Genomic DNA, 14,927 nt, shown 5'->3' with positions numbered 1-14,927 from the left:
TTAGATGAGGGAAAAAGCCTTTTAATGGCAAAACTGAAACCTGCAAGATTTCAGGATTTTTTGTAAATATAGATAACAAAATAGAAAATTTGAAAGAAAAAAAAAATCACAGAACATTTAACATAAAAATAGGTAATTTTTGGATGACACATTCCCTTTAACAGGTAGGTTGAGATCAACAAAGCTTTATCAAAATTACCACCTTCTCGGTCCCCTTGCTTGTATCTTGTATTTTCTCCAAAATGGTCAGTGCCAACTGCTGTAATGACATTGCTCTATCCTTCTCGCTGAAACTGTCTACTAAGGTTGCTGAGGATAACACATGTAATAATGGCATAATCAACACTTGAGCAATGGCTGGAACTTTGCTTCCATCTGGTAACACCAAGATCTTTAGAGCTGTATAGAAAAAAAAAAAAAAAAACACTGATGGCGTATTGGGAAGGACAAGCCTAAAAATATACCGTGACCCCCAAACATTTTAACAAACTGGCAGCAGTGCTAGCCCTACTTCATGGTTGTTGGACCTACTATAGTCAATAGCCAAACTACTCCTATTTACACACAATAATTTATTGGAAAACACTGGCAGTACATGTGTTTTCAATGTGCCAGTCTCCTAAACTTGTACTTGTTTAAAGAGCCTATTACAAGGTTCTAGGATCACGCAAAGAGGACTGCCCAAGTGACTGTTGGATCACTTGTGCAGCCTTCTGCTCCTATTATTAATCATTCAATGTTTTTTTGATAGGTCAAAATAACGTAGTCACCTGACAAACAAACATTAGCTTATTCATCAGCAGATCGCTGGTCCTATTTCACAGGGAGAAATTGGCCTATTCAGTTGATAATTTTTCTGTGTTACAGGGCCCTTTAAAGGATTGTCCCAACATAAAAACGTATCATTTGGATAAGGGATACATGTCTAATCATGGGGTCCAACTAGGCCCTTGCAATCCCAAGATCTGGAACCCAAGCCTTCCATTTTCTAAGTAATCGACTGGTACAGTAATCCAACCACCCCTCTTCCTCACGATCCGATACTTTTCCTTTATCCTGTTGATAGGGAAAAGTAGTTATGGTGAGACAAAGCCTTAAAGGGAACAAAGCATTAGATTTTACCATATATAACGCATGGCAGCACTTTATATATCATAAAATCTTCATCCTCACCATCCCTTGGGGATGCTCCTGCCCCCTGGGATGGTGAGGAAATTAAGTTTGTAAGTCTCCCCCGCCCCTCCGTAATTAGTCTCCTGGGCAGGGAGCTCTGCTTACCTAGTCCTGTCGGCTGCGCTGTAATCATGCTCTCTCCACGTGATTGACAGCCCACAACACTGCTCTGCTCCGTCTGCTTAGGGAGCAAATCGAGGACGGGTTACAGCAGGGCCGACGAGAACGTGTGGATAGGGGATAAGTTACTTTTTGCTGCACAAACACTTTAATGATCAGATCTTAATGTTTTTGCATTTGTGCAGCCATAACTTTTTTGCCATATGGGAGAACTCATATACCACCGTGTAAATAACATTTTGTTGTGCAAATATAGAAAAGCGCATGTTTTCAGCATTTTCTTTTGGATTTATTTTTATACCATTAAGGATTCACATTAAATAACCTACTAAATTAATTATTCAGGATATTATGGAAGTGTGGGTGTCCAAAATGTAAATTTTTTTTTACACAAAATCACTTCTTGCATAATATTTCTTATTAAAGTCAACCAGTCATTATTAGTTTTTTGCTGCAAGAACCGCAGACAGCCTAAAACTGGTGCAGGCACCACAATTCCGCCTGGGCGTTTTAGAGTTTTTATAAATAAAAAATGCTGCCGGGACCTGGGAACCTAGTCTTCGGGGTGGGTCCCAGTGGCTGCTCCCTGCCCCATCAGCTTGAGTGACACATCTCTTCCTATACACTTTTAGGGAGAGACGCCTCACTCAAGCCAAAAATGTGGGAAGCAGTCACCACTGGGACCTGTTCAGAGGACCCAGGTCATGGTGGCATTTTTAAACTAGGATTACGATGACAAGAATTTCTATTTGACATCTTTATTTCATATTTCATACTCTCATATGCTGATACATTATACTCTGTGTATCTATGACACAGACTGCTGCTGCTAGGACGCCACTCACTGTGCCATAGCAGAAGGATCTCTGAACAGAGAGTCCTGAGGTCCTTTCTGGATCCCCAGGGCTGACTACAGAGGGATTGCCTAGTGTATTGAGTGAATGGAAATCCTGGTGACATGATCTAAGCAGGAAATCATGCTGTCACCCACAATAGGTGGGGCAGAACAGCAAAACCGAAGGGAACCGGCGCCGATGATCCACTTACCCATCGGTGGCGGCGACAATCAGCAGTGGGGATCGGCGGCAGAAGAGGATGGCGATGCGGCTCCCTGGATCCTACGAAAGCCGTTGAGTTGCCAAGCAACATCTGGAGGGCTACAGTTTGAGACCACTATATAGTGGTCTCTAAACTGTAGCCCTTCAGATGTTGCGAAACTACAACTCCCAGCATGCCCAGACAGCAGTTTACTGTATGGGCATGCTGGGATTTGTAGTTTTGCAACATCCGGAGGGCCACAGTTTGGAGATCACTGTGCAGTGGTCTCTAAACTGTAGCTCTCTAGATGTTGCAAAATTGCAAATCCCAGCATGCCCAAACAACTCCCAGCATGTAATGATCGCCGAAGGGCATGCTGGGAGATGTAGTTATGCAACAGCTGGAGGCATGCTGGGAGCTGTAGTTGCATACCTCCAACTGTTGCATAACTACATCTCCCAGCATGCCCTTCGGCGATCAGTACATGCTGAGAGTTGTAGTTTTGCAACAGCTGGAGGCACACTGGTTGGAAAATACTGAGTTAGGTAACAGAACCTAACTGAAGGTTTTCCAACCTGTGTGCCTCCAGCTGTTGCAAAAGTACAAATCCCAGCATGCACGGTCTGTCAGTGCATGCTGGGAGTTGTAGTTTTGCAACATCTGGAGGGCCACAGTTTGGAGATCACTGTGCAGTGGTTTCTAAACCGTGGCCCTTCAGATCTTGCAAAACTACAACTCCCAGCATGCCCAAACAGCTGTCTCAGCATGCTGGGAGTTGTAGTTGCGTACCTCCTGCTGTTGCATAACTACATCTCCCAGCATGTCCTTCGGCACACTGGTTGGAAAATACTGAGTTAGGTAACAGAACCTAACTGAAGGTTTTCCAACCAGTGTGCCTCCAGCTGTTGCAAAAGTACAACTCCCAGCAAGCATGGTCTGTCAGTGCATGCTGGGAGTTGTAGTTTTGAAACAGCTGAAGGTATGCACCCCCATGTGAACGTACAGGGTACATGTACACGTGCGGGTTTACAGAGGGTTTCCTACTTCAAGTTTGAGCTGCGGCAAAGTTTCCACCGCAGCGCAAACTCCTAGCGGGAAACTCACCGTAAACCGCTGCCAGTGCAAATGTACCCTAAAAACACTACACTACACTACCACAAAATAAAGGGTGAAACACTACATATACACCCCGTTACACTGTCTCCCCCAATAAAAATGAAAAACGTATTGTACGGCAGTGTTTCCAAAATGGAGTCTCCAGCTGTTGCAAAACAACAACTCCCAGCATTTCCAGACAGCCACTGACTGTCCAGGCATGCTGGGAGTTTAGCAACAGCTCGAAGTGAAAGAGCGCCATGCGTATTTGAGGACTAAATTAGGGATTGCATAGGGGTGGACATAGGGGTATTTTACTCCAGTGATTCCCAAACAGGGTGCCTCCAGCTGTTGCTAAACTCCCAGCATGCCTGGACAGTCAGTGGCTGTCTGGAAATGCTGGGAGTTGTTGTTTTTCAACAGCTGGGGGCTCCCTGTTTGCATATCACTGGCATAGAATACCCCTATGTCCACCCCTATGCAATCCCTAATTTAGTCCTCAAATACACATGGCGCTCTCTCACTTCGGAGCCCTGTTGTATTTCAAGGAAACAGTTTAGGGCCACATATGGGGTATTTCCGTACTCGGGAGAAATTTCACTACAAATTTTGTGGGGCTTTTTCTCCCTTTACCCCTTACGAAAAAAGGACCTCCAAAATATGTAAAGCAATTTCTCCTGAGTACGGAAATACCCCATATGTGGGGCGTAAAATGTTCTGCGAGCGCACAACAAGGCTCAGGAGTGAGAGCGCACTATGTACATTTGAGGCCTAAATTGGTGATTTGCACAGGGGTGGCTGATTTTACAGCGGTTCTGACATAAACACAAAAAAATAAATACCCAAATGTGACCCCATTTTGGAAACTAAACCCCTCACGGAATGTAACAAGGGGTATAGTGTGCCTTAACAACCCACAGGTGTTTGACGAATTTTCGTTAAAGTTGGATGGGAAAAAATCACTAAAATGTTTGTGTTACCCTAAATTTTTCATTTTCACAAGGGAAAATAGGGAAAAAGCCCCCCAAAATTTTCTTCTGAGTAAGAACATACCCCATATGTGGATGCAAAGTGCTCTGCGGGTGCACTACAATGCTCAGAAGAGAAGGAGCGCCATTGGGCTTTTGGAGAGGAAATTTGTCGGAATTGAAGGCCACGTGTGTTTACTAAGCCCCTATAGTGCCAGAACAATGGACCCCCCCCCCCCCCCACATGTGATCCCATTTTGGAAACTTCCCCCCTCACAGAATGTCATAAGGGGTACAGTGAGCATTTACACCCCACAGGTGTCTGACAGATTTTTGGAACAGTGGTCAATGAAAATTAATTGAAAATGTAATTTTTCATTTGCACAGCCACCTGTTCCAAAGATCTGTCAAATGCCAGCGGGGTGTAAATGCTCACTGCACCCCTTATTAAATTCTGTGAGGGGTGTAGTTTCCAAAATGGTGTCACATGTGGGAGGTTCACTGTTCTGGCACCACGGGGGGCTTTGTAAACGCACATGGCCCCCGACTTCCATTCCAAACAAATTCTGTCTCCAAAAGCCCAATGACACTCCTTCTCTTCTGAGCATTGTAGTGCGCCAGCAGAGCACTTGACATCCACAGATGGGGTATTTCCATACTCAGAAGACATGGGGTTAAAAATGTGGGGGGCATTTTCTCCTATTACCCCTTGTAAAAATGTAACATTTGGGGAAAAAACTGCATTTTAGTGAAAAAATTTTTTTTTCTCATTAACAGATCCGAATTTAACAAAAAGTCGTCAACCCTGTGGGGTGTTAAGGCTCACTGTAACCCTTGTTACGTTCCTTGAGGGGTGTAGTTTCCAAAATAGTAGGCCATGTGTTTTTTTTTTTTTTTTGCTGTTCTGGCACCATAGGGGCTTCCTAAATGCAACATGCCCCCCAAAAAAACATTTCAGCAAAATTAGCTTTACAAAAGCCAAATGTGACTCCTTCTCTTCTGAGCATGGTAGTGCGCCCGCAGAGCATTTTTCGTCCTAACATGGGGTATTTCCATATTCAGAAGAGATGGGGTTAAAAATTTTGGGGGGCATTTTCTCCCATTACCCTTTGTAAAAATTGTAAATTTGGGGGGAACTGCACTTTAGTGAAAAAATTTTTTTTTTCATTTACACATCCGACTTGTGGGGTGTTAAGGCTCACTGGACCCTTTGTTACGTGCCTTGAGGGGTGTAGTTTCCAAAATAGTATGCCATGTGTTTTTTTTTTTGTTGTTCTGGAACAATAGGGGCCTCCTAAATATGACATGCCCCTCAAAAACTATTTCAGAAAAACTCACTTTCCAAAATCCTATTGTTGCTCCTTCCCTTCTGAGCCCTCTACTGCGCTCGCCGAACACTTCACATACACATATGAGGTATTTCCTTAATCGAGAGAAATTGGGTTACAAATTTTGTGGGGCTTTTTCTCCTATTAACCCTTGTAAAAATTCAAAAACTGGGTCTACAAGAATATGCGAGTGTAAAAAATGAAGATTTAGAATTTTCTCCTTCACTTTGCTGCTATTCCTGTGAAACACCTAAAGGGTTAAACTTTCTGAATGTCATTTTGAATACTTAGAGGGGTGCAGTTTTTATAATGGGGTCATTTATGGGGTTTTTCTAATATGAAGGCCTTTCAAATCCACTTCAAAATTGAACTGGTCCATGAAAAATTTTGATTTTGAAAACTTTGTGAAGCCCTCTGATGTCTTCCAAAAGTAAAAACATGTTAACTTTATGATGCAAACATAAAGTAGACATATTGTATATGTGAATCAATATATAATTCATTTGGAATGTCTATTTTCCTTACAAGCAGAGAACTTCAAAGTTAGAAAAATGCAAAATTTTAACCCCTTAACGACGCAGGACGTATATTTACGTCCTGCGCCGGCTCACGCGATATGAAGCGGGATCGCGCCGCGATCCTGCATCATATCGCTTCGGTCCCGGTGCTCATCAACGGCCGGGACCCGCGGCTAATACCACACATCGCCGATCGCGGCGATGTGCAGTATTAACCCTTTAGAAGCGGCGGTCAAAGCTGACCGCCGCTTCTAAAGTGAAACTGAAAGTATCCCGGCTGCTCAGTCGGGCTGTTCGGGACCACCGCGGTGAAATTGCGGCGTCCCGAACAGCTGATCGGACACCGGGAGGGCCCTTACCTGCCTCCTCGGTGTCCGATCGACGAATGACTGCTCCGTGCCTGAGATCCAGGCAGGAACAGTCAAGCGCCGATAATGCTGATCACAGGCGTGTTAATACACGCCAGTGATCAGCATAGGAGATCAGTGTGTGCAGTGTTATAGGTCCCTATGGGACCTATAACACTGCAAAAAAAATGTAAAAAAAAGTGTTAATAAAGGTCATTTAACCCCTTCCCTAATAAAAGTTTGAATCACCCCCCTTTTCCCATAAAAAAAATAAAACAGTGTAAAAAAATAAATAAATAAACAAACATATGTGGTATCGCCGCGTGCGTAAATGTCCGAACTATAAAAATATATCATTAATTAAACCGCACGGTCAATGGCGTACGCGCAAAAAAATTCCAAAGTCCAAAAAAGCGTATTTTGGTCACTTTTTATACCATTAAAAAAATGAATAAAAAGTGATCAAAAAGTCTGATCAAAACAAAAATCATACCGATAAAAACTTCAGATCACGGCGCAAAAAATGAGTCCTCATACCGCCCCATACGTGGAAAAATAAAAAAGTTATAGGGGTCAGAAGATGACATTTTTAAACGTATAAATTTTTCTGCATGTAGTTATGATTTTTTCCAGAAGTGCGACAAAATCAAACCTATATAAGTAGGGTATCATTTTAACCGTATGGACCTACAGAATAATGATAAGGTGTAATTTTTACCGAAATATGCACTGCGTAGAAATGGAAGCCCCCAAAAGTTACAAAATGGCGGGGTTTTTTTCGATTTTGTCGCACAATGATTTTTTTTTCCGTTTCGCCGTGCATTTTTGGGTAAAATGACTAATGTCACTGCAAAGTAGAATTGGCGACGCAAAAAATAAGCCATAATATGGATTTTTAGGTGGAAAATTGAAAGGGTTATGATTTTTAAAAGGTAAGGAGGAAAAAACGAAAGTGCAAAAACGGAAAAACCCTGAGTCCTTAAGGGGTTAAATTGGTTCACCAAATTTTAGAATTTTTCACCAAGAAATGATGCAAGGATCAACAAAAAATTTACACTAACATAAAGTAAGATATGTCACGAAAAAAATTATCTCAAAATGAAAAGTGAAAGCATCCCAGAGTTATTAATGCTTAAAGTGACAGTGTTCAGAATTGCAAAAAATTCTCCCGTCCTTAGGTTTATAATGGGCTCCGTCCCCAAGGGGTTAAAAAGACAACGGGCAGTTGTTGGCATTAATGAAGAGCTATGAGAAAAAACCTTAAATGTCCTTAAGAGTATGCATTCAAACATGAATAAAAGGTTTATAAGTTAAATGCTGCATTGAAACATAATAGCCTGGCCAGTTACAGATCAAAAGCTTGAGATACATTTTTGCAATCTAATGTCTGTCTAGCAAGGATTTGTAATGGACATTTGTAATGGACATCTGGTTTAATACAAGCTGTGGGTGCACATCTTATGGGTAATACACTCTTCCCCACCTACCTAAATTTAGAATTTGTTTATGATGGATGTATGGAGACTGAAGCAGAAGCAAGCTAAGTCCGATTAAGATCTGCTCTTGAGGAAAACTCTGAAAATAAAAGATAAATAAATGGATATTTCAATCAATAAAAAGCTAGTGGATTACACCTTCTTTTGTCTAGTTAGTCTATTACTCACTTCTTTCAGCAGGGCTACATTATCTTCCAGAATGTATAAGAGTGTAGTGCATTCCCCAGTGATTTTTAAGCTGTATTCACATGCACATAATGCCTGTAGTGACAAAAGGCAAAGCTCATTTCTCCAAAAGTCAGGATGTTTAGAAAACTTTATAGACAAATCCTTCATGTACATGGTCACTTCTGTCACTTGCGCACTATCTGACAGCTGTAAGACAAAAATATGAATACTAATTAAGGAATGAAACGCATTTCCAATAACTCTGCTCTAGAAAAATATTATTGTGAATTACAATCATCAAACATTATTCTACAGTTTAATATAGCATATTTGCACATTTAATCTTAGCCAAAGTAACTAGCTGAATATGGAAGGACTAATATTGCCATAACACACCACAAGACTGGTTCTATTTATTGAAATTTGAGTGATGCAGTTTTTATAATTCACAGATGCCAGTCTCTGTGAAACAGTTGCTTTGTCTAGGGCTGTGCACGTTTCTTATACAGTTGGCACTAAAGAACAGTCAAAGAGATGTTTGGCAATGGCAACCATTAGACCAATATGCTCAACAGTGAGATCACAGCCTTCCAAGTTGGACTGTTCGATATGGGGCCAGCTGCTCTGCTGGGGAATCTGGAATCAACACCCCCTTCATTTCAATAAACATTAACTCTTGCATAGGCACAAATGATGACAGAAAGAAGAAATGCTCCATTTAAAGTTAGTCTGCAGCCAGTGCGGCTTTTCACCCAATTTGCCTTTATCATCACACAAGGTTGAAACGTAATAAGAGACCTACAGAATCCTCATGCTCAGTATTGACAAAAAGAGATGTGTTAACAAGCTGAAGAACGATTGTGCTCAAGATGAAATCACACAAGATATGTTACATGTGTATTATCCATTACTACTGCCTTAACGTAAAATGACTCCGGGATGAAGACTAAATTACATAAAGACTGGTTGGAAGGACAAGCACTGCTATGTTTCTCACAAAATTAGAAAAAAATTTGTGAATATTATTATGGTTTTACTCCTTTAGTTGAACTGCATTAATGTTTGAGTTAGTTTAACTGAAGCTGTTCCTAATAATTACATCATTTATCCCAAGTACGCAGTGCTAAATGTGCCAAAATATATTAAACAAGACGCCCTGGAATCTCATCTGCAGCTAGAAAACAAAGTGCCACTTACTTGCATATAGCTTACTAAATCAAATAGCAGGGAAACAACTTGTTCTTCTGCAACCGATGGTCTCTTATCTTTAATAGAGCTGGGATCTGATTGAAGTAAAGCTTTCCTTATGCCCATTCGGAAGGCACAAAACTCTTGTAGTTGAGCAGGTTCGCAAAAAATGTATCGCAGAAAAGGTGTCAATGTTTTAATAGTAAATAGTTCATCCCTGAAAGAACATAAAAAAACATGAAATTAATGCTATACCCAAGATAACAATAAATTATGAAAACACAAAATGGTCATAAAAAGGCAAACCAAAACAATTTAAATATTTTTTTTCTAATGTTAATGTGATTCCAAAATGCTAAATTTACTACCATGTTTCTGTTGTAACATCTGAACAACTTCTAAAGTAGTGTAAAAGAGAGACAGAAACAGCCAGCAGCAGCATTTTAAAGGGGTTATTCAGGAAAATACTTTTGTTTATTTATCAACTGGTTCCAGAAAGTTAAACAGATTTGTAAATTAAAAAATCTTAATCCTTTCAGTACTTCTGAGCTGCTCAAGTTGAGTTGTTCTTATCTGTCTAAGTGCTCTCTGATGACACGTGTCTCAGGAACTGTCCAGAGTAGAAGCAAATCCCCATAGCAAACCTCTTCTACTCTGTGCAGTTCCTGAGACAAGCAGAGATCAGCAGAGAGCACTGCTGCAAGACAGAAAAGAACAACTCAACTTCAGCAGCTGATAATTATTGGAAGGATTAAGATTTTTTAATAGAAGTAATTTACAAATCTGTTTCCGGAGCCAGTTGATATAAAAAAAAAAAGTTTTTCCCTGGAATACCCCTTTAAATGTCCATACTCAAAATGTACATAACATTCAGATCACACTGTGAAGTTGTGCTCTACTCCAAACAAAGCACGCAGAGTCTTTCAACCAATGCCCAAATCATCAGGGGGAAATAGTGGCATTCGCCAGCAGAAGGAAACTTTAGTTCTATTTATTTATCCAAAAGGGACAATACAAGTGCAATCAAGGTAACAGCTGTTTCACACTCACATACACGCTTCCTTGGACCACATCTGCTGTTTTACATCACTGGGTTTAAAGATCCACCTCCAGATGATGTGATCCAAACAGAGAACAATGCATCTGACATATAAAACCAATTTTAAAATATTTCCAATGCATTAAAAGGAAAACTCTAAGGTGTATTCTCTCTTTGAAGCCTCAATTACCTTGTGCATTAGTTTTTATGCTCCACCTAGCTTTATTTTTTAATAGCCGTCTCTGCCTGTCAAGACCGTGTTTATAGTTCATGCTGTCAACCCCCACAAATTTCAGCACAAAAGGATTGCCATCATGTGCTTCAGTAATGTGTTACATCAAGCAGGGGGACCTTTCCTCAATACAAAAGAGCTTCAGTTTCCTCCCATGAACTGCTTTGCTCTAAAGGGGTTATCCAGGAATAGAAAAACAGAGCTACTTTCTATCAAAAACTGCTTCCTGTCTGTCTCCAGGTTGAGTGTGGTTCTGCAGCTCAGTTCAATTGAAGTAAAAGGAGCTAAGTTGTAATTCCACACCCAACCTGGACACAGACGTGGAGCTGTTTTTGAAAGAAATTTGCTGTGTTTTTCCATTCCTGGATAACCCCTTTAAGTCCTTCCACAAGTAGAATATTGATGGCCTTTCCACAGATCAGCTGCTCTGCAGGACCTTGAGAGTACGTTCACACATTGGAAACCTGCTGCAGCAAATACGCTGCAAGTTTTGTTATCATTCACTTCAATGGGTTTGCGAAAAATATGTGATAGCAGCAGATTCGCAAATTGCATGCGGACCCATTGAAACTCGCAGAGTATCTTATACAGCAAGAAACCCGCTGCAAGTTATCAGCGTGTGAATGTGCCCTTAAACACAATAAAAACCCTGTAAAAAAGGTCACAAAGCTGCCAACAAAAATTGGCACTAAAAGTGCTTCTTCAAATAACAAACTATTTTGAATGCTGGAGCCGATGCCGGGAGTTTGTGACATCATAGCCCCACCCCCTCATGATGTCCCGCCCCATCCCTCAATGCAAGTCTATGAGAGGGGGCTTGACAGCCATCACACCCCCTCCCATAGACTTGCATTGAGGGGGCGGGGCATCATGAGGGGTGGAGCTATGACATCACAAGCTCCCGGCGACGGCTCCAGCATTCGGAACAGTTTGTTCCAAACGCTGAGCAGCAGATTACCTCTTAAAGGGTACGTTCACTGAGCACAGCTTCTAATCTGCAGTTCCACATCCTGCAAATCAAATCTGCGCAGGATCCTGTACGTGTGAACATACCCTTAAATAGGTTATATTAAGTGTATTTGATTATGGATCCTTTATTTATTAATATGACTGTATTATTTATTGGTTATGTATAAAATTTAATAAATATATATCTAAAAGAAAACATAAAAATGGGCACCGCGTAATGTAAGGTTTGTCTATAGTGGTCACTGCCATACCCTAGATTTTCTGAAAACGAATGCTGCAGCACACCTTAAATCACCAGCTCCATTCAAGAAATACATCAAGAGAAAATGGGCGTAATTTGGAAAAGTTTCTAGATTGATGCATACTCTTTTAGTAGCTCTCAATTCTCAGCATTACTCAGCGATAATATTTCACATGTTGTCATGGAGAGAAGCATGATTCCAGGACAGTTCTTAGCCGTCTTTGTAGAGTGTGCCAATTTATACAATATATGCGAAGTTGATTTTGGCTGCTTGTGACAATAACATGGCAGTAGCTTTCAAAGCCCCTCCTTGATATCCCCCGGCTGTGTACACTCCTCCTGCTGTCACTGTTAGCTGAATATGTGAAGCCTCTGACAAGGAAAATTAAGCCAATAGTAACAAACCCAGGCATGCAGTGTTGTGCAAAGTGAACATTTCATTCTAAACAAACATCCCGAAATCTAGTGGAGCCTAAAATAATATATATTTACATAATGCAATTTAGCGAAAGTGTTAATAAGAATAACCAAAGAAATGTGGCTAGACCAATACCTTTGCAGTGACTACCTTGGCAGTTTCAAAGAAATGTTTCAGAGCAAAGAAAAACAGAGGTTTTCTTTACGAGACAACCCTTTCAGTAAAACCTTCATCAACACAATCGTTTTTCAGATTTTGGGTTTAATAATTTTTTTTTTTTAAAGCTTAACCCTTTCCTGACCCATTAAGCATACATGTTCCTTAATGGGTTGGGTGGGTGGATATGACGGGGACCTGCGGGTCAGGTCCGTGTCATGACCAGGAGATGTCCGCTGCTATCAGCAGCTGACATCTGCCGGTAATGATGGACTGCACTGCAGTTCTTGGATCTGGAACTAATTAAAACTATTAATGACGATATAAAGACCAGAACATTTTTTAAATCTATTGCTGTTAGTAGCTTTCTTGACTACCGACCAGAGTTGCCATTATCCAAAATGGCTTTGAAATGTCCCGTATGGACAATATCTTAGGATTCTGAAAAATTGCACGGACGACTCGGATTTTGAGTACCAATCACATATTCTCCAGAGGAGATTTAGATTGAATGGATTTCCCACTCAAGTCTTAAAGGGGTACTCCATGCTGAATGAAGTCTTAAAGGGATACACAGTGCTCTCTGCTGACATCTCTGACCATTTTAAGAACTGTCCAGAGTAGGAGAAAATCCCCATAGCAAACATATGCTGCTCTGGACAGTTCCTAAAATGGACAGAGATGTCAGCAGAGAGCACTGTGCTCGTGATGTCAGCAGAGAGCTCTGTGTTCCAAAAAGAAAATAATTTTCTCTGTAGTATTAAGCAGCTGATAAGTATTGGAAGGATTAAGATTTTTTAATAGAAGTAAATTACAAATCTGTTTAAAGGGGTACACCGGCGTTTAGACATCTTATTAACTGACGCATATAAAAGGACACGGTAACTTACACAAGACGAATTGGTTAGTTCTAAAAAGAAATCAAATCAGGATATCAGTAATAATGTAATCAAAGATACATTTCTCACTACTATTTCTCTCATACAATTGTGCTTCAAATACTATAGAGAAATATTAACTAAACATTGGCCAAGCCTCAAGAGTGATACAATTCTAAAAGACCAGTTACCAAGTAACCCTCGCATTACTTTTAAGAAGCCTATGTCTTTGCGTAACTACTTGGCACCGAGTATATTAAAACCATTGAAAGAATCCGTTAAAATCATTTAAAAAAACAGCCGGGAGTTAATGTGCAATAGATCGAGATGCCTGTGCTGTAACATTATACAGAGTGGGCGTATTGACTTCACATCTAACATTACTAAAGAAAAATTTCAGATTAAAGATTTTTATGACTGCAACTCAAGTTATGCTATATATTTACTTGAATGTCCATGTCAGTGGCAATATGTGGGCCACACTGTTCAGACAGTGCGGTCCCGCATGAATACTCACCGATTTAATATTCATTGAGGTTTTTTACTCCATAGTATATTGCGCCATTTTGCACAGGTACATGATAAAAATGCCGATTTATTGAAGCTTACTATTATAGACACGATTCCCCTTGACAAAAGAGATTGATTCCGACAATTGATTAATAAAGAATCATATTGTATATTTAAATTGAAATCATTGTGCCCGGATGGTTTAAATGAGACCATAGAGAATACTGTCTGATGTATAAAATTATTGATCATCATCTGTTGCTAATATTTTATATATATTATTTACGGTATTTAACTTTTTATTCATTCATTTTTCTATACCTTGCATGTCATTTCTTTTTTTAATTCTCTGTATTTTCCTATGTATATGTGTATATACTGTGAATTACTATTGAGAGTCACCAACGTGTCTGCATGTGTATATATATATATATATATATATATATATATATATATATATATATACATTTTGATACATATTTTTTGTCAAGTTCTGTTTTGTCAGGTCTAATGAATTCTATGTCATTTTATGTAACGCCCACTGATGGGACTCTCCCCTTCCTGCTTACCTCGTGTCCATAAGTACAAATAGAGAGTACAACAAATCCAAAAAAGGAGTCCATACCCATAACAGTGGACATACCCATTAAATGGTTTGCTTAAGAAATATAATACTCTATCAATCTATCAATACAACTATCAATCTATAAATAACAAAGATGATATATTACACTGTAGAGGGAGAATTTTAATGTAGTTATTAAAATAAGCATCAGTCATGTTCACATTTGCCACAATTTTTACCCAAGGTCTAGCCAATATAATATATATTTTAGTGCAAACAGGAGTAATGGGATGATCCATATATACTGACACTGTTAAGGCATAGCCCATGTATAGTAATAACGTGGCACAGACAACTCAGATGTTTTGATAATTCTGGCCACTGCTTATGTAAAAGGGACAGGGTCGGGGATGAGGCTGTTCTAGAGATGCATCCATAACGAAGGGCAGGGGCAAATATTGAAGGTTGCTGGGGCTCTTA

The 14,927-nt window shown here is 40.1% G+C and overlaps 1 protein-coding gene across 6 annotated transcripts in view; it reads right to left on the bottom strand.

Moving 5' to 3' along the window:
* The window catches only part of FOCAD (focadhesin), a 156,058-nt gene that overhangs the window by 104,336 nt on the left and 36,795 nt on the right, over positions 1-14,927 (bottom strand). For all 6 annotated transcript variants that reach the window (XR_008843987.1, XM_056520096.1, XM_056520116.1 and 3 more), the window contains exons 7-10: positions 9,449-9,656; positions 8,252-8,458; positions 8,075-8,162; positions 203-399 (exon numbers count right to left, since the gene is read on the bottom strand). Coding sequence is in view for 5 of the 6 variants with exons in the window: in XM_056520096.1 (XP_056376071.1) it covers positions 203-399; positions 8,075-8,162; positions 8,252-8,458; positions 9,449-9,656 (700 nt within the window). In the remaining variant the exon portion in view is untranslated. The remainder of the gene's footprint in view (positions 1-202; positions 400-8,074; positions 8,163-8,251; positions 8,459-9,448; positions 9,657-14,927) is intronic.

Source organism: Hyla sarda, chromosome 1 (assembly GCF_029499605.1).
Source record: "Hyla sarda isolate aHylSar1 chromosome 1, aHylSar1.hap1, whole genome shotgun sequence".
Classification (NCBI taxonomy): Eukaryota; Metazoa; Chordata; class Amphibia; order Anura; family Hylidae; genus Hyla; species Hyla sarda.
Note: the sequence above shows the minus strand (reverse complement) of the source record. Positions and strands in the feature narration are given on the sequence as shown.